This window comes from Sorex araneus, chromosome 2 (genome assembly GCF_027595985.1).
Source record: "Sorex araneus isolate mSorAra2 chromosome 2, mSorAra2.pri, whole genome shotgun sequence".
Taxonomy (NCBI): domain Eukaryota; kingdom Metazoa; phylum Chordata; class Mammalia; order Eulipotyphla; family Soricidae; genus Sorex; species Sorex araneus.
Window position 1 is genome coordinate 588,433 of NC_073303.1, and position 23,056 is coordinate 611,488.

General features: G+C 68.0%; 1 protein-coding gene across 4 annotated transcripts in view; it reads left to right on the forward strand.

Moving 5' to 3' along the window:
- Positions 1-16,594: 16,594 nt before the first annotated feature.
- Positions 16,595-23,056, forward strand: part of BMP6 (bone morphogenetic protein 6) — a 31,849-nt gene continuing 25,387 nt past the window's right edge. Inside the window, exon 1 of one of the 4 annotated variants that reach the window (XM_055128405.1) lies at positions 16,595-17,490. In XM_055128405.1, coding sequence (XP_054984380.1) covers positions 17,097-17,490 — 394 coding nt within the window. In that variant the 5' untranslated portion in view covers positions 16,595-17,096. The remainder of the gene's footprint in view (positions 17,491-23,056) is intronic. The other 3 variants (XM_055128406.1, XM_055128404.1, XM_055128403.1) reach the window with 3 other exon arrangements.

Genomic DNA, 23,056 nt, shown 5'->3' on the forward strand with positions numbered 1-23,056 from the left:
TAAGCCCAAACCCTGGCAAGGGAGAAAGGACAAACCAATGATACCCAGCACCCGGGGTCTGACCTGGGCTGACACGTGGAGCACCTCTGCCCTGGGGGGTGCTGGCTGGGCAGGCTGCCCTCCTGCAGCTGCACACGGGGCGGGGGGCTCAGGCACCCGAGTCACACCGTCCCCTTGGGGTCCTGCCCTGAGCCGCCAGCCTTCTGGCCCTTAGGGAAGGGGGAAGGGGTTGGGTGCCCCCCCCCCAGGGCTGTGCAAGCTGAGGCACCCGGGGCGGGGGGCGAGTCTCAAGTCCCCCAGCCCCAGGGTCATCGGGTCAGTGCTGGCCCGGACGTGCCCTCCACGGTGCCCGCATGGCCCTGCAGGAGGTGCAGCACCCTCAGGGATCAGAGTGGCCTGGTGCAGGGGTGAGGGCGGCAGGCACCCGGCCCGGTGCCGTGCGAGAGCCCGTTCCTAGCTCAGCCTGGCTGGGTTGGGGGGTGGGGAGGCCCCAGGACGGTTCGTGTGAAACACCCGTGAGAATGACCAGGGGCCGTGACCTCACGGGTCCCTGAAGGTGTCAGCCCTGGGCACGACCCTGCCCTGTCCTGCTCGGTCGGAACCTTCAGAGAATTCCTGGGAGCATAGAAGCTTCTGGGGCCACCCGCGGGTCAGACCGTCTCCCCTCAGCAGGTGCCCCTCAGGCCGCCCCCCGGAAGCTCCAGGTAGCCCTGGGGCCCGCGGTGGCCTCGCCCTTGTAGGCGCCTTCTCGCTCTCGAGGCTCAGCCACACCATGAGGCCAGGGGACGGGTGCCAGGGTGGCCGTGGCAGGCACCTGGGCAGAACACGGGAGAGAGCCGTCGGCCCCGTCGTGACACGGGCGTGTGCATGCATGAGCAGGTTTGCACACCTGCATGAGGATGGCTGTACACGTGTGTGCACCTGCACGAGGATGGCTGTACACGTGTGTGCATCTGCATGAGGATGGCTGTACACGTGTGTGCACCTGCACAAGCATGGCTGTACACATGTGTGCATCTGCACGAGGATGGCTGTACACGTGTGTGCACCTGCACGAGGGTGGCTGTACACGTGTGTGCATCTGCACGAGGGTGGCTGTACACGTGTGTGCACCTGCCCGAGGGTGGCTGTACACGTGTGTGCATCTGCAGGAGGATGGCTGTACACGTGTGTGCACCTGCCCGAGGGTGGCTGTACACGTGTGTGCACCTGCCCGAGGGTGGCTGTACACGTGTGTGCATCTGCAGGAGGATGGCTGTACACGTGTGTGCATCTGCAGGAGGATGGCTGTACACGTGTGTGCACCCGCACGAGGATGGCTGTACACGTGTGTGCACCCGCACGAGGATGGCTGTACACGTGTGTGCACCTGCATGAGGATGGCTGTACACGTGTGTGCATCTGCAGGAGGATGGCTGTACATGTGTGCACCTGCACGAGGATAGTTTTACACGTGTGTGCATCTGCATGAGGGTGCTCACGTTAGTGTACGCAATGCATGTTCGTGTGTGTGCCCTGCATGAGTGCGCGCACATGTCCACACCGAGCGTGTGAGCACACGTGTTCATGTCGGGCGTGTGGGCGCACAGGTGTCCGCGCGAGGGCCCTGTGCTTGTGTGCACAGTCCCGGCTGTGTGTGCGGGTGAGACATCGCCCCCACCCTCCTGGCTCGAATCCTCAGGGTCTATTTTCCCGGGGAAGGTCAAAGCCTGAGGCTCCCCCTGGGCGGGTGGTCTGGCCGGGGCTGCCCCTCCAGCCTTGTCCTGTGGCCTTGGGCGGGCGGAGCTGCTGGGGGGCTGCAGTCCTTATGGCCACCGCGGGGCCTGGGCACTGCTGGGCTCTGGCTGCTGTGCCTGGAGGGTCTCAGCCCGCCGGTGCTGGCCGGCCTGTCCGTGCCGAGCCCGTGGGTCCAGCCCGCTGTGTCCCCAGCAGATGGCGCAGCCCACGGTGCCCGGGGAGCCCCCACCCAGAGCTGAGACAGCAGGAGCCAAGGCCCTGAGGCAGGTGCCCACAGCCGCTGTGCCCCACCGGGCTGCCTCTGTCCCCCCTGGGCCCCCGCCACGCCTGTGCCTGGCCCCAGCCACACGGGTGTTCCCCCTCTGTGTCTTCGTCAGCCCCGGCCCCGCCTGTCCCCAGGACACGGGCGGCTAACGGTGCCCGGGGCCTTCCCCACGGGGCCTGTGACAGACAGGGAGGCCCCACGCCCCTGCTCCCGTGAGTCACGTCTGCCTGGCGTGGCCGTCTGCTGACCACGGGCTCTGCCTGTGCTCGCCGGGTGCTGGGGAGGCAACGCTGCCCGCACCCCAGGCCCCCCGAGGGGCAGAGGCCCCAGGCCCCGCGCTCGGCGCCACCCCCACCCCGGGCTTCCCTGGGGCAGCGCTGGGGTGGGGTCCCCGTCCCAGGGCAGCCGTGCCGGTGGACGGGGGCTCTGGGCGGGGTTTTCCTTCGGGCCCTGAAGGCAGGCAGGACACACCTCGCAAAAACAAGTGACACATTTCACTCGGCGTGACCCAGCCCAGGAAAAAGTGACTGCGGGAGCCGAGCACGGCCCCGTCCAGCGTCACCCAGAACTCGAGGAAATGAGCCGCCCGTGGCGGGTGCCAGGAAGCGGGAGGGACACGGGGTCAGCCCGGAGGCCACGGGGGTCACGGGGTCAGCCTGGAGGCCACGGGGGTCAGGGAGTCAGTGGGAAGGCCACCCGGGGGTCTGCTCTCAGGAATCCCTCCCGACGGTGCTGGGGGCCCGGGGACCGGGAGGGCTGTGGGGTGTGCGGGCGTCGCCCTCCCTGTCTTACTGTTGCCCCTCTGCCGGCTTCTTAGTTTGGACTTTTCTCACGAGCTGCTCGTGGCCGGCTTCCCTCTCGTCTCCACAGCCCCGACCTCGTCCTTCGTTCCCGACGGCGTCATTTCTCCGTGTCACTCGGCCCCTTTGGAGCGTCGCTGCTCCTGACCTCACTGGACACCCTCGGGTGACCGAGGGCTCCCAGAGGTGCTGGCGGCGTCTCTGTGCTCCTGCTGGGGGCGCTAGTGAGCCCGGGGCCTGCCGGGTGGGGAGGGAGGGCTCGTCTCGGCCAGGGGCTTTGCTCTGTTGGGGTCCGGCGGGCAGGGGCGCACAGACCCTCCCTGGCCCCTCTCCCCTGCACTGCTGGGCTTTTCCTGTCTCCCTGCTCATCACCACTCCAGGGAGAACAGCCCAGCCTGAGCCAGGGGGACCCCAGTGGCCGCCGGGACCCCGCAGGAGGGGCTAAGGCACTTGTCCTACACGAGGCCGACCCCAGCTCCACCCACAGGGCTGCGAGGTCCTGAGTGCCGCCCGGCGTGGCAGCAAGCCCTGTTCCCAGCCCCTCGAAGCACGAGGTGGGAGTGGATTGGGGGTGAACCCCGGGGTCCCGGGACAGCTGGGGGAGCCGGGCACCCCGTCCCCTGCAGGCGAGGGCCCCCACTCTCGAAACCTGTGTGTGTCAGGATGGAGGTTCTTAGAAGCCGGCTCTCCCCCTCCCCTGGTGCTCTTCTGCGGAAACCCCAATGGGCCTGGCATGGTAATCAGGCACCCTGGCAGGGAGCACCGCTGAGTGCCCGAGCACAGCCCACCCTGGCAGGGGAGCACCACTGAGTGCCCGAGCACAGCCCACCCTGGCAGGGGAGCACCTCTGATGCCTGAGCACAGCCCACCCTGGCAGGGGAGCACCTCTGATGCCTGAGCACAGCCCACCCTGGCAGGGAGCACCGCTGAGTGCCCAAGCACAGCCCACCCTGGCAGGGAGCACCACTGAGTGCCCGAGCATAGCCCACCCTGTCAGGGGAGCACCTCTGATGTCTGAGCACAGCCCCCATAGGCAGGGGAGCACCACTGAGTGCCGGAGCACAGCCCCCATAGGCAGGGGAGCACCTTTGATGCCTGAGCACAGCCCCACTGGCAGCGGAGCACCTATGATGCCTGAGCACAGCCCACACTGGCAGGGGAGCACCTCTGATGCCTGAGCACAGCCCCACTGGCAGGGGAGCACCTCTGATGCCTGAGCACAGCCCCACTGGCAGGGGAGCACCACTGAGTGCCGGAGCACAGCCCCACTGGCAGGGGAGCACCTCTGAGTGCCCGAGCACAGCCCACCCTGGCAGGGGAGCACCTCTGAGTGCCTGAGCACAGCCCACACTGGCAGGGGAGCACCTCTGATGCCTGAGCACAGCCCACCCTGGCAGGGGAGCACCTCTGATGCCTGAGCACAGCCCACCCTGGAAGGGAGCACCACTGAGTGCCCGAGCACAGCCCACCCTGGCAGGGAGCACCACTGAGTGCCCGAGCACAGCCCACCCTGGCAGGGGAGCACCTCTGATGCCTGAGCACAGCCCACCCTGGCAGGGGAGCACCACTGAGTGCCGGAGCACAGTCCCACTGGCAGGGGAGCATCTCTGATGCCTGAGCACAGCCCCCATAGGCAGGGGAGCACCACTGAGTGCCGGAGCACAGCCCCACTGGCAGGGGAGCACCGCTGAGTGCCCGAGCACAGTCCCACTGGCAGGGGAGCACCTTTGATGCCCGAGCACAGTCCCACTGGCAGGGGAGCACCGCTGATGCCCGAGCACAGCCCATCCTGGCAGGGGAGCACCGCTGAGTGCCTGAGCACAGCCCCACTGGCAGGGGAGCACTGCTGATGACCGAGCACAGCCCATCCTGGCAGGGGAGCACTGCTGAGTGCCCGAGCACAGCCCACCCTGGCAGGGGAGCACCGCTGAGTGCCTGAGCACAGCCCCACTGGCGGGGGAGCACCTCTGATGCCTGAGCACAGCCCCACTGGCAGGGGAGCACTGCTGATGACCGAGCACAGCCCATTCTGGCAGGGGAGCACTGCTGAGTGCCCGAGCACAGTCCCACTGGCAGGGGAGCACCGCTGATGCCCGAGCACAGCCCATCCTGGCAGGGGAGCACCGCTGAGTGCCTGAGCACAGCCCCACTGGCAGGGGAGCACTGCTGATGACCGAGCACAGCCCATTCTGGCAGGGGAGCACTGCTGAATGCCCGAGCACAGCCCACCCTGGCAGGGGAGCACCGCTGAGTGCCTGAGCACAGCCCCACTGGCGGGGGAGCACCTCTGATGCCTGAGCACAGCCCCACTGGCGGGGGAGCACTGCTGAGTGCCCGAGCACAGTCCCACTGGCAGGGGAGCACCGCTGAGTGCCTGAGCACAGTCCCACTGGCAGGGGAGCACCGCTGAGTGCCTGAGCACAGTCCCACTGGCAGGGAAGCACCGATGAGTGCTTGAGCACAGCCCCACTGGCGGGGGAGCACCTCTGAGTACCTGAGCACAGCCCACACTGGTCCCATTTTACATTTTAACCGCGGCCGCCGTAAATACCAGAGCAAATATTTGTCGAGGGCCTGAAAGGTGCCAGAGTCCACCCGGCTGAGAGGGTGTGTGTGGCGGGGGCGGGGGGCAGGAGGGCAGCTCTGTGGTCAGCAGCAGGCAAGGGCGGCCAGAAACAAGTTCCAGAATATTCCGGGACCCTGCCTCTCGGGAGGGGCCCTTCCCAGCACGGGGGTGGGGGGAGCTGGACAGGGGGAGCTGGGACGGGCAGGGACGGAGTCTCGAGCCCTGGCACTCCTGCTCCTCGGAGGGGCCGAGGAGGGTCGGGGTGGCGAGGCAGCACGCCAGCCCTCCCCGAGTCGGGGCTCAGCTCAGACGAGCAGGGGGGCCCTGGGCGCCCCTGGGGAGTCTGACCCGCCTGGTCGCCTGAGCTGGTGGCCCGGGGCAGGGACCCAGGAGCACAGCTGCCCCAGCGGGAGCTCAGGACGGCAGGTCTGGGCCGCTGCCCAGCTTCTACTCGGCACCTGCCAGGTGGGTGAGTGGTCAGTGCCGGGCAGGCCCAGTGGACCGGGCACAGCCGGTCAGAGCCAGCCAGGGCCAGTCAGGGCCAGGCACAGCCGGTCAGAGCCAGCCAGGGCCAGTCAGGGCCAGGCACAGCCGGTCAGAGCCAGCCAGGGCCAGGCAGGCTGGGGGTGTGCGGAGGACCTGGGCCAGCCGGCCAGGCTCCCCTCCCCCCGGCACTGGCAGGACCACCCTGACGGGGTCCTAAGCTGCCCCCAGGGCTGCCCGGCGCGTCCCTGATGGGGTGCTACCGCGGGCTCGTGCCAGGAAGCGAGTGTCCCATGGGGCCGGCACACGCTCCCTGGCGGGGGCAGCCTCGGGCCCCTCTGTGGGTCACTGTGCTGTGCAGCAGCCCAAGGCGCCCATGGGTGCTGAGGTGTGGGGGTGGGCACAGACCCGCCCCTCTGCCCCCCGGAGACCCAGACACGGAGCCTGAGGGTTTGCACTCGGCTCCCGGACTGGGACTCGAGGCTGAGCCGCCCCCGCCCCGGGCAGCGGGGCCCCGTCTGTGCCCATGTGCGCCCTGGGCTGCTGGGGGGGTCTGCAGCCTGGGGAGCTCTGGCCCCCACTCCCAACAAGCCTTGGGCGCAGGTTCGGGATTCACGGACCGAGCCCACAGCTTAGAACGAGCAAGTGAGCGAGCTGGGGACCCGCCGTCACGCCCGCCCGGGCAGCGCCAACCAGCACGACTCGCCCGAACCTTCGTTTCCGGGACGTTTGGTCGGGGGCCGTGGCGTTAAGGGGGCGCGTGGCTTGTTTCCTGGCCCAGGAGGGGGGCTTGCGGCCCCTCGGCCTGGCGGCCGTGTCCTCGCCTCTTTCAGGGTGTGTCCGTGTCCGTCTTCACCAGGACCCGTCCACACCGGGAGGGAGACACAGGGTGGCAAAGCCACGGAGGCGTTTGCTCCCCCGGGCGGGAAGGGGGTGCTCAGACAGCGGGGGCGGCCTTGCCCCCCAGGCTCCATCCCTGGCACCGCCCTGTCCCCCGGGCCCCACCAGGAGTGACCCCTGAGTGCAGAAACGAGCCCCGGAGCACAGGCAGGAGCCCGTGTGGCGTGTAGCATGTGGCGTGTAGCGTGTGGTGTGTGGCGTGTGGCGTGTGGCAGGCCTGGGGCAGCACCAGCGAAACTTCCGCTTCCGATGCGTGTGGGTGACGCTTACCTGGTTCAGACCCCTTAGATCTGTTCTCCCCCCAGCTTCCCCCAGCAAACTGGGTTTGGGACGCAGTGTGTGGGGAACTTCAGGTCGGATGGTGCCACTTACACCCTCTGGTGGTCGAGGCCTCGTCCCACGTCTGCGCCTCCCCTGAAGTCACCGTCACGCTTCGTCCTCGTTACAGCTGGAGGTGCAAAGGCCCCAGAGCTGAAGTGTGGCTCAGGCTGGCGCCCGAGGAGCCCCCCTGGGGAGCCCCCCTCCCTGCCCCTCCCCAGCCGCCCCTGCACCTTCCCGCAGGTGTGGGCTGACGTCTGAGTGATGCCGTGGAGTGGAGAGAGAGAACCCCGTGGGCGTTGCTACAGTGCTCTGGGGCGTCCTGACGAGACGGCTGACTGGGCCTCGGGGGAAAGAACCCACACTGGACCCCGACGCCCTCGCGGCAGCAGATGCCGTCCAACATGTAGAACAAACACACCTGGACCGCGGTCGCTGCCGCCTGCAGGTGCGTGTGCTGGAGAGTTCCGGCACTTTCCCGAGCGTTCCTGGGAGAGTGAAAACTAGAGGGGCCGGGGGGCAGGACGGGGGCTGAGCACTGCACACCCCTTGCCCCTTCCGGCACCTGCACCTGCCCCGAGTGACCACGTCCCTCCGTCCCTGTCCTGGTCCCGTCCCTGCCCTCCGTCCGTGTGACTCCCCCCCTCGAGATCCTTACTGAGCACGTCTCCTCTTGTCTCTGTCAGCATCTCTGGGGGGGTCGTCTTGAGCCATCTCTGGGGGGTCGTCTTGAGCCATCTCTGGGGGGGTCAGCTTGAGCCATCTCTGGGTGGGGGTCGGCTTGAGCCATCTCTGGGGGGTTCGGCTTGAGCCATCTCTGGGGGGGGTCGGCTTGAGCCATCTCTGGGGGGGGTCAGCTTGAGCCATCTCTGGGGGGGGTCGGCTTGAGCCATCTCTGGGGGGTTCGGCTTGAGCCATCTCTGGGGGGGGTCGGCTTGAGCCATCTCTGGGGGGTGTCGGCTTGAGCCATCTCTGGGGGGTTCGGCTTGAGCCATCTCTGGGGGGTTCGGCTTGAGCCATCTCTGGGGGGGGTCGGCTTGAGCCATCTCTGGGGGGTGTCGGCTTGAGCGAGAGCCGGCGTTTGTATGATGCAGACTGTTTCCTCGCGTGTGGAAAGAGGCGCCTTCCACACGGGACAGGTGCAGACACCAGGGCCCGGATGGTGACGGCAGGCCGTGGGACGGACGGGCAAACCCCCATCTTCTCAACCCGCAGGGCGGTGGACGGCGGGTCTGGGTGGGTCTGGGTGCGTCTTCCTGGACACACGTGTTTCTTGCTCTTCTTCAAATTTTGGCTTTGGGGCCACATCCAGCTGTGCTTAAGGCTGACTCGCGACTCTGTGCTCAAGGCTGACTCCCAGATCAGTGCTCAAGGCTCACTCCCGGCTCTGTGCTCAGGGCTCACTCCTGGCTCTGTGCTCAGGGCTCACTCCCGGCTCTGTGCTCAGGGTGGTTCCTGGTGGGGACCGGGGGACCGTATGTGATGTGGGGAATGGAGCCTGCGTGGGCTGTGTGCACAGCAGCACCTTCCCCTGCACGGTCTCTCCACCCCCCAATGTGTTTTCTTTGGAGCAAACTGGGTCTCCCTCATGCATAGGGGAAACCCGGTGAGCTGAGCGGGTCCCCAGTAAGACGCCGTGGGTCTGGCCTGGCTTCTGGGGGTCCCGCATGCCCACCCAGGCGTAGACGGCTTTTAAGTATTTCTTTTCCCTTCTCTGTGACTTCTCTTCATGGAAGTGGATGGGGTGATCCAATATCTCGGATGCTCGGAAAAAGTGAGGCCGCGGGGAGTGGCAGCCGGTGGGTGTTGCCAATCCGAGTCAGATGTGGGGGTGTCGGGGCGTCAGCCTGAGGATCGTCTCCCCGGCGGCCGGCCTGGCTGAGGGGGGTCTGCAGCTTTCTAAGGGGGCCGGGGGCCGTCTCTGAGAGGCCACTGTGTGTGTATGTGTATGTGTGTGTGTGTATGTGTGTGTATGTGTGTGTGTGTATGGTATGTGTGTATGTGTGTGTATGTGTGTGTATGTGTGTATGTGTATGTGTGTGCGTGTGTGTGTGTGTATGTGTGTATATGTGTGTGTATGTGTGTGTATGTGTGTGTGTGTATGTGTATGTGTGTGTGTATGTGTATGTGTATGTGTGTGCGTGTGTGTGTGTATGTGTGTGTATATGTGTGTGTATGTGTGTGTGTATGTGTGTGTATGTGTGTGTATGTGTGTGTGTATGGTATGGTGTGTATGTGTGTGTGTATGTGTGTATGTGTATGTGTGTGCGTGTGTGTGTGCGCGTGTGTGTGTGTGTGTGTGTGTGTGTGTCTATAGGTCGAGGGCCGGGGAGACGGGGGGAGGGCTAGCAGGGGCAGACGTCCATGCCACACAGGGACTGGCCCGTGACCTTTGCAGCAGGCCGTGTTATTTTTGGTGCAGGCATCAGGGACCACGGCTGTGACCAAGAAGAGCGGCCAGAGCCAAGAGTGAGGGCAGGGACGGCCCAGGGTGTGGGACCCCCCGGAGCCAGCAGCGGGAGTGTGGACGGTCCAGCACGTGGGGATGGCCTCTGCTCACCTTGCCAGCTGGCTGCAGGAGCCCACGGCTGTGGTGGTGGACGCCAGCCCCAGCCTGGGACGAGCTGGCTTCCCCCCCTGCTGGCCTGACGTGAGCAGCCACGGGCCCCTCAGGCTGAAGGCGTGTGGCCGCGTGTCTCTCACTCAAACAAGCCCAGGATAGGCCCAGCCTGAGGAGCTGCTGGCCGGGCTCGGGGTGAGCTGGGCACTGCCTGGCCAGAGGCCTGGTGGCCTTGGGGGCAAGGCTCCGTCCGCTCCCGAGCTCCACTGCCGTCTCCCGCCCCCCCGCGCCCCCAGCACAGGGCGGGCAGACCCCCCCCCCCCCGCCCCGGTCTGGGGACAGGGAGAGGCTCTGAGCCCACTGAGAAAGTGTCAGAAAGTGTTGGTGTGTGTGTGGCCGCGGGGGCCAGGCGCTGGCTGGGGGCAGCGGCCCTAGGCCAGTCCCTCACCGCGCGGGCAGCTGGGGCGCCCAGAGCAGACGCACATCTCGGGCCCTGCCAGAGCCACAGGGGGGCGCCCCCGGAAGGCTCAGCGGAGGGAGGGAGAAACAGCCCCGGGCCCCGGGGTCTCGCTGCTTCCAGCGGCTGGTGGCCGGCCGGCACATTTGCACGAGGAAGCCAAGGCTACGGCTGCAGGGCCACCGCAGTGGCCACCGTGACATCCCGTCCTCGCCGCCCCGGGGGTGCTGGGCTAGTCTCTGCGGGTGCTAGAGGGGAAGGAAGGGGGAGCGAAGGCGCTGAGTCGACAAGTAAGAAACCGGACCCCAGCCCGGGGGTGGCAGAATCTCAGCAGGGCTGGAAGAGGCTCCAGGCGGGAGGCCCTGCACCGCGGCTGCCCCACTGGGCCGGGCAGAGTGAGGAAGCACTACCTCGTCATCACCGTGTCACTGTCACTGTCGTCCCCTGCTCATCGATTAGCTCGAGCGGGCACCAGTCACGTCTCCACGGTGAGACTTGTTACTGTCTTTGGCATATCGAATATGCCACGGGGAGCTTGCCAGGCTCTGCCATGCGGGCAGGATACTCTTGGTAGCTTGCCGGGCTCTCCAAGAGGGATGGAGGAATCGAACCCGGGCTGGCTGTGTGCAAGGCAAACGCCCTACCTGCTGTGCTATCGCTCCATCCCACTATCTTGTAATGCAGTTAAATTTTTATTTGATAGCGCCAACTATAGTTTATAGTTTTTTTTATAGTTGTACTTGAATTCTAGGGAAAATAAAAGGGGACATGGTATTTTTTTAGTTTTTAAGGTGGGATTCTGAGGAACGCTGTTAGGGACCCGCTTTTCCCCCTGGACATCCTCTGGGAAGTGACTACTGTGCGGCTCAGAGTGTTGGCAGTTCTATCTGGGCCCTCCTTGGGCTTGGAGACTTTTGCTTTCTGTGTGTTTGTTTTGATATCGAGCTATACCCCGGGGCGCGTTCACCCCTGCTCTGACTCTGGGATCACTCCTGACAGTGCTCGGGGGGCCCTCTGGGGTGCTGGGGATGGGACCCGGGTTGGCCAAGTGCAAGGCAAGCGCCCTCCTCACTGTGCTGTCACTCAGGCGAGCCTCTGAGGTGACCCCACACCCGGGCACAGGCGCCTGGAGGGTGCGGAGGGAGCGGCAGGGCCAAGGTGATAAACCCCACCTGCACGCAGCCCCGAGGAGCTTCTCCCGACCGTGCGGACGGTTGTCGGATCCGCTCAGTGAAAGCCGAGTCTGGGGGGGCGGGGGGCGTCCGTGGAGAGGGAACAGTGAAGGGCGAGAAGGGAAAGTGCCTTCCACTCCCCGCCCAGGGGCCGGCCCCAGGCCCTTGTCGCCCCCGCAGGGCCGGAGTGGAAACAGGTGGTGAGGCGCCAGCGCGGAACAGAGCCCCATTCAGCGCAGGGCGGCTGACGGGCAGGGCCGCGCTATTCCTGCATGAAAGTCCCCTTATGGGGGTGCGGTGGGCACTCACTTGGGCAGGAGAGGTCACGGCTAAAATTAGCCTCTCGGCCCAGGTCTCGGCCTCACCCCCGCCCCCGCCCAGGCGGCTGCGGTTCTGCTGGGCAGAGGCTTGGCCCAAAGCGCACCGTCCCCCGTCCCCCCAGACTCTGGGACTCTGGGAGGCGCAGAGGGAGAGCCCTGCCCCCCCCCACCCACCGCCTCAGCTGCTGCTCCCGGGAGCCGGCCCCTCCCAGGGAGCACTCGCGCGCCCCTTCTCTGCCCTGGACCCCCCTGCCTCCTCTCCCGCTGAACCCTCAGGCCCATGTGAGCCTGAGCCTTGTCTCCTTAAAAGCACACGGAGCCGAGGGGCCACTGAGCCGGCCCCCAAGGGCACCTGGGGCGGTGCTGACTCCTTTCCGTGTGCCGATTGTATCCCCCCAAGCACCCCCAAGCCCACCCCCCAGTCTCCCGGCCCATCACCTCCCTCAGCAGCTGGCCCTGCCGCGCCCCCTGGCCTCTCCCAGTCCTGCCTCCCCCGTGCCCCCGGTGTGGGCCCCAGGGCCTTTGCATTGCTGCTCCACCCTATGTCCGGTTCCCCCCATGGCCATTTCTCCTTCCTGACTCCTCCCCGGGCCTATGAGGGTGGCAGCTCTCACTGTTTGGAGACCCACACTTACACCCTGGGGGCCAAAGCATCTGTGAGTGAGAGTGAGAGTGAAGGCACAGTAATGAACAATGAGGAAACATGTGTGAGTGAGGGAGTGAGCGAATGAGTAAGGAAGTGAGTTAATGAGTGAATGAATGAGTGAATGTATAAATGAGTGAATGAACAAGAGTGCAGGTACAGTGATGCATGAGTGAGGAGTGAATGAGTGAGTGAATGAATGAGTGAATGAGAGTGAAGGCACAGTAATGAGTGAGTGAATGAGGGAGGGAGTGAATGAGTGAGTGAATGAATGAGTGAGTGAGTGAATGAATGAGTGAGCGATTGAGTGAGTGAATGAGCCTGTGAGTGAATGAATGAATGAGCGAGTGAGTGAATGAGTGAGTGAATGAATGAATGAGTGAGGAATTGAGGGAGTGAGTGAATAAGGGAGGGAGGGAGGGAGGGAGGGAGCGAGCGAGTGAGGGAGGGAGGGAGCGAGAGGGCAGGTGTAGAGGCGTAGAGCTGACCCCAGGCCCCTTGCACACGCCCTCCCCAGGGAGCCCTGGCTCCCCTGCATCCTGATTTCACTGGTGCCTGCCCCGGCACCACCCGAGGGGAGGGCTGGACAGTGTCCTGTGTGGTGGAGTGTCCTCGTGACCCCTGTGGGCACCTGGGCGAGGGGCCGGGGAGCGGGGGTGCTCAGGCCCTTCCACAGGGCCGACTCCCCAGGGACACGCGCGGGCACTGCTCTGTGTGTGGCCATGTCTGTCAGTCTGCGCACGTCCCTCCTCAGGGGCCTCCGAGAGGACCCACGGCCGCGTGTCCCCAGGGCGGCACAGGTGGGTGCGGGACAGAGCCGGGACCAGCCCCTGCACGTGCCCCGGAGCAGCAGCTGGGGGTGCGGCCCCCGCTCGGCTGTGGAAACCTCTGGGCCGGGCCTCTCCGCCAGCAGGTGTCCTTCACGAGTCGGAAAATGTGATGGCTGCCGCGTCCTGGCCGAGAGCGAGCGCGTGTGTGTGTGTGCGTGTGTGTGTGCGCGTGTGTGTGCGTGTGTGTGTGCGTGTGTGTGTGTGCGTGTGTGTGCGCGTGTGTGTGCGTGTGTGTGTGCATGTGTGTGTGCGCGTATGTGTCCGTGTGTGTGCACGTGTGTGTATGTGTGTGTGCATGTGTGTGCGCGTATGTGTGTGTGTGTGCACGTGTGTGTGCGCGCGTGTGTGTGTGCGTGTGCGTGTGTGAGTGTGTGTGTGCGCGCGCGCACATGCAGGGCGCAGCCGCCTCCTGGTGAGGAAAGTGTGAGTGGTGCAGGCTGGGGGTGCGGGGGGGGTCCACGCGCGTCGGGAGACGCCTCCCAGGTGTTTGCTCTGTGGCCCGTTTCCAGTCCTCGGGCCAACATTGACTCAGCGACTTTCCTCTCGGCTCCAAGTGGGTATTTTCGAGCTTTGAGCAAGCGACTCTGTTCAGAGCCGCGTGTGGAGAATCCTCTCCTGGCGCCCGTCTGCAGGGACAGGCTGCTGTCTCCGGCTGCCCCGGCTTCAGGGCTGGGCACAGACCTCTCGGACCCCGAGTTCTCGCGATGGCGTGTCCGGGAAAGCCTGGAGAAGGCGCTGGTGTCCCAGTGGGAGCCGGGGGAGGCGTCTCCGGGACCGGCTCTGGGCAGGGAAAGCAGGGGAGAGGCTGGGGGGGGAATCGGCAGCAGCTCCCAAACTGGAAACTGGGATGGAGAAACTCAGGTGGGGTTAAGGCACTCGCCTCGCCCGGACCGACTGGCTTGATTCCTGAGCCCCCCCGGGGGTGAGCCCCGAGCACTGCAGGGTGAGCCCCGAGCACTGCAGGTGTGAACCCAAAGCCAAAAGCAGAATAAAATTAAACAAAGCTGGAAACTGCTGGGGCGGGTGCTGGGAGCCGCCCTCTGCCCCCACGTGCCCGTGGGGACTCCCCCTCCCCAAGTCCCGGCACAGGGGACACCGGCTTCCCACGCCTTTGCCGGCACCCGGTTTCCGGACAACCCAAGGCCCCGCCGGCCTGTCAGTGGAGGGGAAGCCACGGCGGGAGATGCCGCAGACGGGGCCCGTGGGCCTGGGGGTTGGGCCGGGGTGGGCCTGCCCTGCAGGGACAGTGGGGGCGGCAGGGGCGGGCAGGGCCCAGACTGCCCTGCTTCCTCAGCCCTGCCCGGTGGGAGGGGCGAGGGGCGAGGGGCTGTCTCGCCCGAGGGGCACCGGCTGTCTCCCAGGGCCCGCGGGAGAGCGGGAAACGGCCGTTTGGGTCCTCCCGGGTCTGTCCACTGTCCGTGTCCGGCCCTCGCTTCCTCCTGGGCTCTGAGGAGGGCAGGTGGTCTCGGCCCCTCCCCTGCACTGCACAGACGGGCCCCCCGAGGGCGCCCAGAGCTCTCGGTCCCCAGCAGCCGACAGCGTTGACTCGCCAGCCAGTGGGCAGCCTGGCCTGCCTGGGGGCGGCCCCACGGAGCTGCGGGAGAGTGCTGGGGACGGCCCGGGACCAGCCGTGTGCAAGACACGCCAGCTGCCGCTTAGCCGTGCCATATGACCCCCGCGCGCCTGCCCACGCCAAGGAGGGTGCGCTGGTGTGTGCTGCGGCCTGTGTGTAGGCGTGGCAGCTGCCCTGGTGTGTGTAGACACGGCAGCCCAGTGTGTGCACGTGTGTAGTGAGTGCCCTGTGTGTGGCATGGTGTGTGCATGCAGAGAGCACGCGTGTACCTGTTCCGATGCACATACACGCAGCCGTGCTATGTGTGCTCTTGGTGGCTTTGTGAACACATGCCGTGTGTGCACGCGTGGCTTCACCATGTGACTACATGCCTGGTGCACAGCCGAGTCCTGCATCCGGGTGTTTAGGTGCTGCCCAGATGCCTGGCAGGAGCCCGGCTGTCACGGCTCTCCGGTCTCTCCCTCCTGTCCTCTCACTGGCGTCTCTGGAGACCAACAGCTGGTGTGTCAGGTGCAGCAGGGGGGATGGGTGGAGAGCAGCAGGGGTGATGGGTGGAGAGCAGCAGGGGTGATGGGTGGAGAGCAGCAGGGGTGATGGGTGCAGAGCAGCAGGGGTGATGGGTGGAGAGGAGCAGGGGTGATGGGTGAGAGGAGCAGGGGTGATGGGTGAGAGGAGCAGGGGGGATGGGTGAGAGGAGCAGGGGTGATGGGTGGAGAGGAGCAGGGGGGATGGGTGAGAGGAGCAGGGGCAATGGGTGAGAGGAGCAGGGGTGAGGGTGAGAGGAGCAGGGGTGATGGGTGGAGAGGAGCAGGGGTGATGGGTGAGAGGAGCAGGGGTGATGGGTGGAGAGGAGCAGGGGGGATGGGTGAGAGGAGCAGGGGTGATGGGTGGAGAGGAGCGGGGGTGGGCCCAATGACAGGTGCTCACTGAGATCCAGCTCTTCCGGCTGTGACCTGCAAGCTGGGACGGCATGTTGACCCATCAACACCATACAAGAAGCACACGTGTGCACGTATGAATGATGTGCACGTGTGCCTCCATGCGTGTTGTGGGGCAGCACTGGATTTCCAGGGCCGGGCCCCACGGACGCTGGGGACTCTTCCAGCCGAGTCCCTGCGCCTGCTGAAGGCTGGGCCGCCCAGCCCGCAGAGCCTGAGAGCAGGGGGAGAGGAGGGCCCCTCTGCACGCAGGGAACCTTCCGGAACAGCAGGACTCAGGGTGGGCGGGGCCCTGCCGCACAGATCCTCCGAGCCAGGGGCTTCCCCGAATGGGTTGTGCCCCGTCTCCTCCCGTGGAAGGCGGCCTGGGCAGGGACTAGAGGGAGGAGGGGGGAGTCTCTTCTGAAGGAGGAGCATTTCTCCGGGCAGGGGGCATCGTCTGTGTGATGCTGACTGTACCCCCCCCCCCCCGCCCACTTAAGGTGGCCTGCAAGGCAATGCCGCTGGGGGGGAGGGGGGGAGAGGTAGGGGAGGGGAGGGGGTGGATTGGAGAGGGAGGGGAGGGGGGAGGAGGGGCGGGATGGAGAGGGAGGGGAGGGGATGGGGGAGGGATGGAGAGGGAGGGGAGGGGGAGGAGGGGAGGGATGGAGAGGGAGGGGAGGGGAGGGGGGAGGGATGGAGAGGGAGGGGAGAGGGGGGAGGGAGGGGAGGGGAGAGGGGAGGGGGAGCCGGAGGAGGAGCCTTGACTCGGAGACAGTGAAGGGAAGCCGAGTCCGGGGAGGAGGGGGCCTCGGGGCCGGGACCCCTCGCCGCAGCCGCTCCTGGGCCGCCGAGGGCCGCCCCGGGCTCGGGCTCGCTGCGCGCCCCGCGCTCGGCGCTCACCCAGGCCCGCCCGGCGCGCGGCGAGGACACGCGGCCGACGCCCCCCGCGCGGGGCCGCGACCTCCGGGCGGGCGCGTCCCGGGAGCGCCGGGCGGGGCTATGCAAATCGGGCGGGCGGCGCGCCTCGCCATTGGCCGCTGCCGGTCCGCCCGGGGGCGGGGCCCGGCCCGAGCGGTACCTGCGCGAGCGGCGCGCGGACACCCACGTTGGCGGAGCCGCGGGTCACGGAGCGCGCGGTGCCCGGCGCTGCCCGGAGCCGCCCGCCCGGTGCCCGGCGCTGCCCCTGTGCCCGCCTGCCCGCCTGCCCGCGCTGCCCCGGTGCCCGCCTGCCCGCCTGCCCGCGCTGCCCGGCGCTGGCCGTTCTGCCCGGCGCTGCCCGCGCTGCCCGGCGCTGACCGTTCTGCCCGGCGCTGACCTCCCTGCCCAGCACTGCCCGCGCTGCCCGGCGCGGACCGCCCTGCCCGGCACTGCCCGCCCTGCCCGCGCCCCGCGGACCCCCCGAGTTGCGCGAGGAGAAGTTGCGCGGCGCGGGGGTCGGCGGGCGCGCGCGGGGCGATGCCGGGCACCCCGGGGCGCCCGACGTGAGCCGGGTCCCGGGCCATGCGCGGGCCGGCGTGAGCGGCGCCTGGGGCCGAGGCCGGGCGGCGCGGGGATGCGGGCGCCGGGCCGCCGCGCGCGCTGGCTGTGCTGGTGGTGGGGGCTGCTGTGCGGCTGCTGCGGGCCCCCCGCGCTGCCCGGCGCGCTGGCCGCCGCGGGGGGCGCGCTGCCCGCTTCGCCGCCCGCCGCCCCCGGCCTCCCGGCGCGGCGCCTGCGGACGCACGAGAAGCGCGAGATGCAGCGGGAGATCCTGGCGGTGCTGGGGCTCCCGCACCGGCCGCCCGCGCCCCCGCGCCCCGGGCCGCTGCCGTCCGCGCCGCGCTTCATGCTCGACCTGTACCGCAGCCTGGCGGCCGCCGACGGCGCCGAGCGCACAAGGGCCCCGGCGGGCGCGCACGACCGCGCCTCCCTGCAGGACGCCGACCTGGTCATGAGCTTCGTCAACCTGGGTGAGCCCCGCGGGCCGGGCGCGCGGCGGGCGGGCGGACTCGGGGGTCCCCGGGGCGCAGCCGCGCACGGGCGCACGGGCGGCGCGCAGGGGGCCAGCGCCGGCCCTCGCTCGCGTGCCCTCGCGCCGCTGCCCCTGCGCGCGCGGGGCCCAGCTGGTCCGAGCCGGTTGCCAGGCGACAGGATGGAAATTCGAGGCTAAATCGGGCGCCGCCGCCGCAGACCGGCCGTCGTGGCCGGCCCGGCCGCCTTCCGCTCTGCCCGCTTGGACACCGCCTGTCCGCGGCTGTGTGCGGAGCGGGAGGGTCTCTGTCGGGCGGGCGCGGGCCCCTCGCCCGGGCCTTCCGGACTTCCCACCCGAGGGGCTCCGTGCCCGCGCGCGCCCCGTCCGGGATGCTGCGGGCTCCGCCGCCCAGGAAGGGCCCCGCCCCCCAGCGCCGCGCCAGGAAGTCCCTGAGCTGGACCCTCCCGGCGTGGCGCGGCGGGTCCGAGGGCGCTGGAGCCGTAGCCCAGGCGCGGCGCCTTCCAGGGAAGCGTCCCGCAGCGGCTGGGGTGTCCGTGTGCGGGTCCGAGCTGCGCCCCGCCCCACCCTCTGCTGCTCCTGCCCTGCCAGGCCCCCTCCTGCCCGCCCTTGAGGTGGAGGCCCGGGGCTCCTTGGGCATAGACCCCTGGGAATCACCCCAGAACTTACTTGGACCCTGACCAGCAGGGCTGCTGTGAGCACCCGGCCCCTTGGCTGTCCACGAGCCCCACTGGGGACCACTAGGGAACTCAGGGGGCCTCCTGGGGACAGAGTGGGTGCACACAGCCACGTGCGTGCCAGAGGCCTCGGGTGATGTCCTCGGAGTTGTCCTCCCCGGAAGCCAGGAGGGGCCGTTGCTGAGGCCACTCCAGGAGCAGCCAAGCCCGTCTCTGAGGATGGCTTCCTGCGGCTCTGGAAGCTTCCAGGGTGTCACGCTCATGGTGCAGAGCAGCGGCTGAGGGAGGGGTGCCCCCTCAGTTCTCTCAGGTCAGACAGCAGTTCAGGCGCTGACTTTGTCTCCCTGGCATAGGGCCCCCCAGCTCTGGCAGGGGCCACTCCCGAGCACAGAGCCAGGAGTAGTCCCTGAGCACTGCCGAGTGAGCCCCTCCCAGTAAGAACCCAGCAGTCTTGCTGCCCTGTGCTCAGTGTTGCCGAGCTCGAAGGGGGTGGGGGGTGGGCAGAGGTGGGGCGGTCCCGTGGGACTAGTCAGCCATGGGCTGGAAGGCGGGGTCTGTCTGGGGGGTCCCGGGGGTGGCCAGGGGTCCTTGGCAGGGGGTGTCAGCGGGAGGGCGGGAGGCCTCTGGCAGGCACGGGCCTGTGTGCCAGGTCCCTCTGTCCTTGGCCCCGCGCGTCCGACCTCCAGGCTCTCACCGCGGCAGGTGGGACTGGCACCTTCCCTGGCACAGTCTCCCTGGGGTATTTTCATTCTTCAGCTAAGAGGGTTTTTTTGTTTTCGTTTTTTTTTTTTTTTAAAAAAAAAGACAGAGAAAACGTTTCACGCAAAGTTCCCAAGGCAGCATCAGACTCCGGGCCACACTGGCTGCTGGAGAGGGAACCTGAGACCCCCTGGGACCTGCCACGGATCGCCATGCCCCGAGGTCGAGCTCTCCTGCCCACGTGCAGCCAGGGCCTGGGCAGGCCGCAGGGGTCCCGGGTCCGAGGGCATTCCCGCCCGAGAGGCCAAATCCATCGCGTCTGCTGATTCGTGGCCGGCAGGACCACAGCGGCTCGCAGGAGGGGAGAGTGCGCTTCGGGAGGATACTGGGGGGCCCCGGCTGGGACACGTGTGCCGCGCAGCCCCGGCCCAGGTGTGAAAGGTCCTGCAGCAAGAGGCGGGGCAGGACCACCAGAGCGTAAGGGACAGTGGGGTCAGCTCATCCCCGGCCGCCCGGGCTGCAGAGGGCTCTTACGAGAGCCCGCCTCCTCCCCGCCCCTGGGGCCCGGGTGTCCCCGTGCTGGAGGGTGTGAGCCGGCGTTCCACTCATGTGCCGTCATGCCGGTGGGGTGTCTGGCGTGGAGGGAGGCGGGCGGCCAGCCGCGTGACCTTGGGGAGAAGCAGCCTGGAGACCCTTCCGGCCCGGGCTCCGGCCGCCTTGGAGAGCCACGTGCTGCCACTCTCGGGGCCGCCCCGCCCCCGCCCAGCGGCCACCACGCCACCCTGTTATTTCCTGGGCTGGGCTTACGGCCAGCAAGCATTTCCCCGTGTCTGTGAGCTCACGGAGCTGCCGGGAGTTGCAGCCCGAGACCCCCAGCCCCCGACACACGGTGGGCAGAGTCCAGGGATGGAGAGGAACGCCCCCGGCCCCGGCCAGGTGCCCAGCTCGCTTAGGAGTGATGGGCACACCGGCTCTGCCGGGCTGCGAGTTCGGCCAGAGGACTGAGGGTGGTGGGTTTGCAGCGGGAGGGCGGGGGGCGCTTTCCTGCACCCCCCCTTCATCACGCCCTGCAAAGGCGAGTGGGCTTGCAGTGAGCTGCGCCGGCTCTGTGAGAGCTCAGGTCTTGCCAACTTGCTTTGAGTTTCTGAAGTGCTGCTCTGGGGTGCTCGGGCAGAAGGAACAGCACCCCACTCACAAGCAGGGGGAGTCGCTTGGGTCACTGTCCTAAGAACACCGACAGCCTCCGGAACAAAGTCTCTGCGGGAGCAAGAGTTAGAAGAGAGGGGGAAGGAGGGGGGACCCCCGCCTCGCGTCTGTGGCCAGGTCCAGCAGGCTGTCTGCTGCTCGCAGGGATGGGCTCCGTGGTACCGTCTCTCAGGGGGTCACGGGCTCCGTGGTACCGTCTCTCACAGAGGCTACAGGCTCCGTGATACCGTCTCTCATTGAGGTCACGCGCTCTGCGGGACCACCTCTCTTTGAGGTCATGGGCTTCATGGTCCCATCATTCTCTCACAGAGGCCACGGGCTCCGTGGTACCACCTCTCTGAGCTCACGGGCTCCGTGGTACCGTCTCTCTCTGAGCTCACGGGCCCCGGGGCAGCAGCAGTGGAGACGCCGGGGCCCCGGTGGGCTTCTGGGCTCTGTGGTCCCTGCAGAGCTTCTCGGGAGGAATGTGGAAACTCTCAGAGTGGAAAACATCCCCAGCTGTCCCTCGGCTGGAGCGAGGGGCGGGCGAGAGCGCTGTTTGCGATGGCTGCTCCTCCCCACCCCCACCGCCGCCCGCTCAGGTCCAGGGGCCGGCGAATGTGCTGATTCATGGTTGGTGCCTCCTTGGGCCGGGTTTCCGTGTGATTAGCCGGGAGGAAGGGTTCCTGCGATACGGACATCGGAAACGAGCCAAACACAAAACAACCCGGGGGCTCGGACCACGCTTCCCCCCGTCTCTCTGCCCCTCCGGCAGGGCTCGCCGTGAGGGGCCGGTGCAGGTCTGGGGTGCTGCCAGGATTCCTGCCTCCCCGTGCCCGTCCCCTCCCGCAGCCTCTGGGGCTCGGAGACCCTCGGGACGGCCCTGCAGCCAGGACGAGGGCCGGCCTGTCGGGGCCAGAGCTGTCACCTGCGGCCCCGAGATTCCTTCCCTGCGCAGAGACCCCACGTGGGGATGGGGTGCGGATCCTGCTCCTCTGGGCCCTGCGCCGTGGAGCCAGAGACAGGCCCCTGCGGGTCCCAGAGCCCAGAGTGGCCGGGCCCGGGCCCGGAATCCCACCTGTTCCCTCCAGGCCGAGAGCGAGATGCTCCAGCCACGGGGCTGCGGCCAGGCCAGGAGGAACCAGCCCAGCTGCCCACAGCACCTCGGGCGGGAGCCTCTCTGGGCCCCGCGGGCTGCCCCTTCGTGAGCTTCTGTCTGGGGCGTAAACACCCACTGCCCTGGGCGGCTCGCAGGGGCGGGCCGCACTGGCCCTCGTGCGGGGGGTCGGGGAGAGGCCCCGGGGGGGCTTATCTCCAAGACATCGGTGTCCTTGACGATTCCCCGCCGGCCTGGTATCGCAGGCCCGGGCCCAGCTGGCCGGCTGGCAGCGGCTCCTGCCAACATTCCTGCGGAGTGAGGTCCGGGCTGGGCGGGGAGGGGCCTTCCTGAGTCAGGTTCAGGGCCGGCCGGCTGGCGGCTCTCGCCCGATAGCGCGGCCGGCCGTGCGCTGACTTCACGCTCAGATTGTTTTCTCATCATCGGGGGGAGGGGAGGGGGGCGGCCGAGGAGAGCCCCCCCCGCTCCGCCCAGCACTCCCGTGACCCCGGGCCGCGTGGCCCGGCCCCTGCGCTGACCCTCCATCTGCTCTGCGGGTCCCTGCAGCCGTGTTTACCGTCTTGCCGGCTTCCTGTGTGCAGCTGCTGGCGAGGGCCCGCTGCCGGCCGGTCAGCGTAGCCGGTCAGCGTAGCCGGTCAGCGCCCAGGCCCCTCGGAGCTCGCTGCGGTCAGCTTCCTCTCCCGGGTTCCTTTCTCGCTCCCCTTCCGCACTCCCGAAGGGGCCGCCGTGTCCCGCCACGACCCTCCAGCCCCGTCCCCGGCAGAGTCAGGCAGCAGCCGCGAAGTCACCGCTGGAAGGACGGCTGGGGCGTCCCGAGCTGGCAGCCTGGACGGGTCCGGGGAGGGCTCGGGGCAGGTGAAGCTAGACTCCGTCTCTGTGGCCCCCTGATCCCCGCCAGAAGTGCTCCCTGAGCACCGCTGGGTGTAGCCTCAAGCCCCGACTTCCAAAAGGCCCAGGAGGTGCTGGTTGCGATTCTCTGTCTCGGGCCTCCCCGGGCACCTCGGGGCTCTCGGTCCGGCCGGCCGGGCCCCCACGGGTGCTGCTGGCGGGGGATGACAGTGTCAGAGCATCACGTGGGCGTGTCTGCCCGTCTGCTGCGGCGGGACAGTGGGGATCGTGGGTAGGAAGGGGCGTGTTGGTGTGGACACGGCACCCGGTGGCCCGTCCTTGCTCTCTGCGTCTCTGAGCTGACCGCCCGGACCCTCGGGACCTGGCAAGCTTGGCCTGCGCCCAGGACGGGGCCTCCCTCCGCCCAGTGTCCCGGGGCAGGGATGGGCAGTCCAGCGTCCCCAAGGCTGTGCCCCGTGGTCGGGGCAGTGGGGGCGGGTGGGGAGGGCAGAACCCAGGCCTGCGGTCACTGAGTGGGCGGGAGGGTTTCTCTGCGCTGCCCCGCGGGGCCCACACCTCCTCGGGCTGCCGAGGCCCCGGAGAGAGGCAGCTGACCGGTGGGCAGAGGTCAGGGCCTCCGCACAGCACGTGCTCGTGCCCAGCCCGGGGGCCTTGGGGACACTCTCGGAGGCCTCCCCGCTGGCGGCTCCCAGCCCGACTCCCACCCAGACCTGCCCGCCCGAGTCGCCAGGCCCGAGAGTCTGAGGCCCCGAGTCCTCCGACACTGGCCGGGCCTGTCTGTCCGTGCATGGGCCTCGCGGGGCGAGGAGACTGACCGCTCGTGAGGGCGCTGAGCCTGGGTCTCCGCGGGGCCCGTCTGGGAGGTGCCCTGTGCCAGCCCTGGAGCCCAGCTCAGGCAAGCGGGGGGGGACTCGGGCTCCTGTGCTGTGCCCGCCTGCCCCCGGGTCAGGTTGGCATGTGTCCACTCCCCATGGAGTCGGCCCTTCCCACGGAGAAGAGGTCGGGGCTTGTCTTGTGTG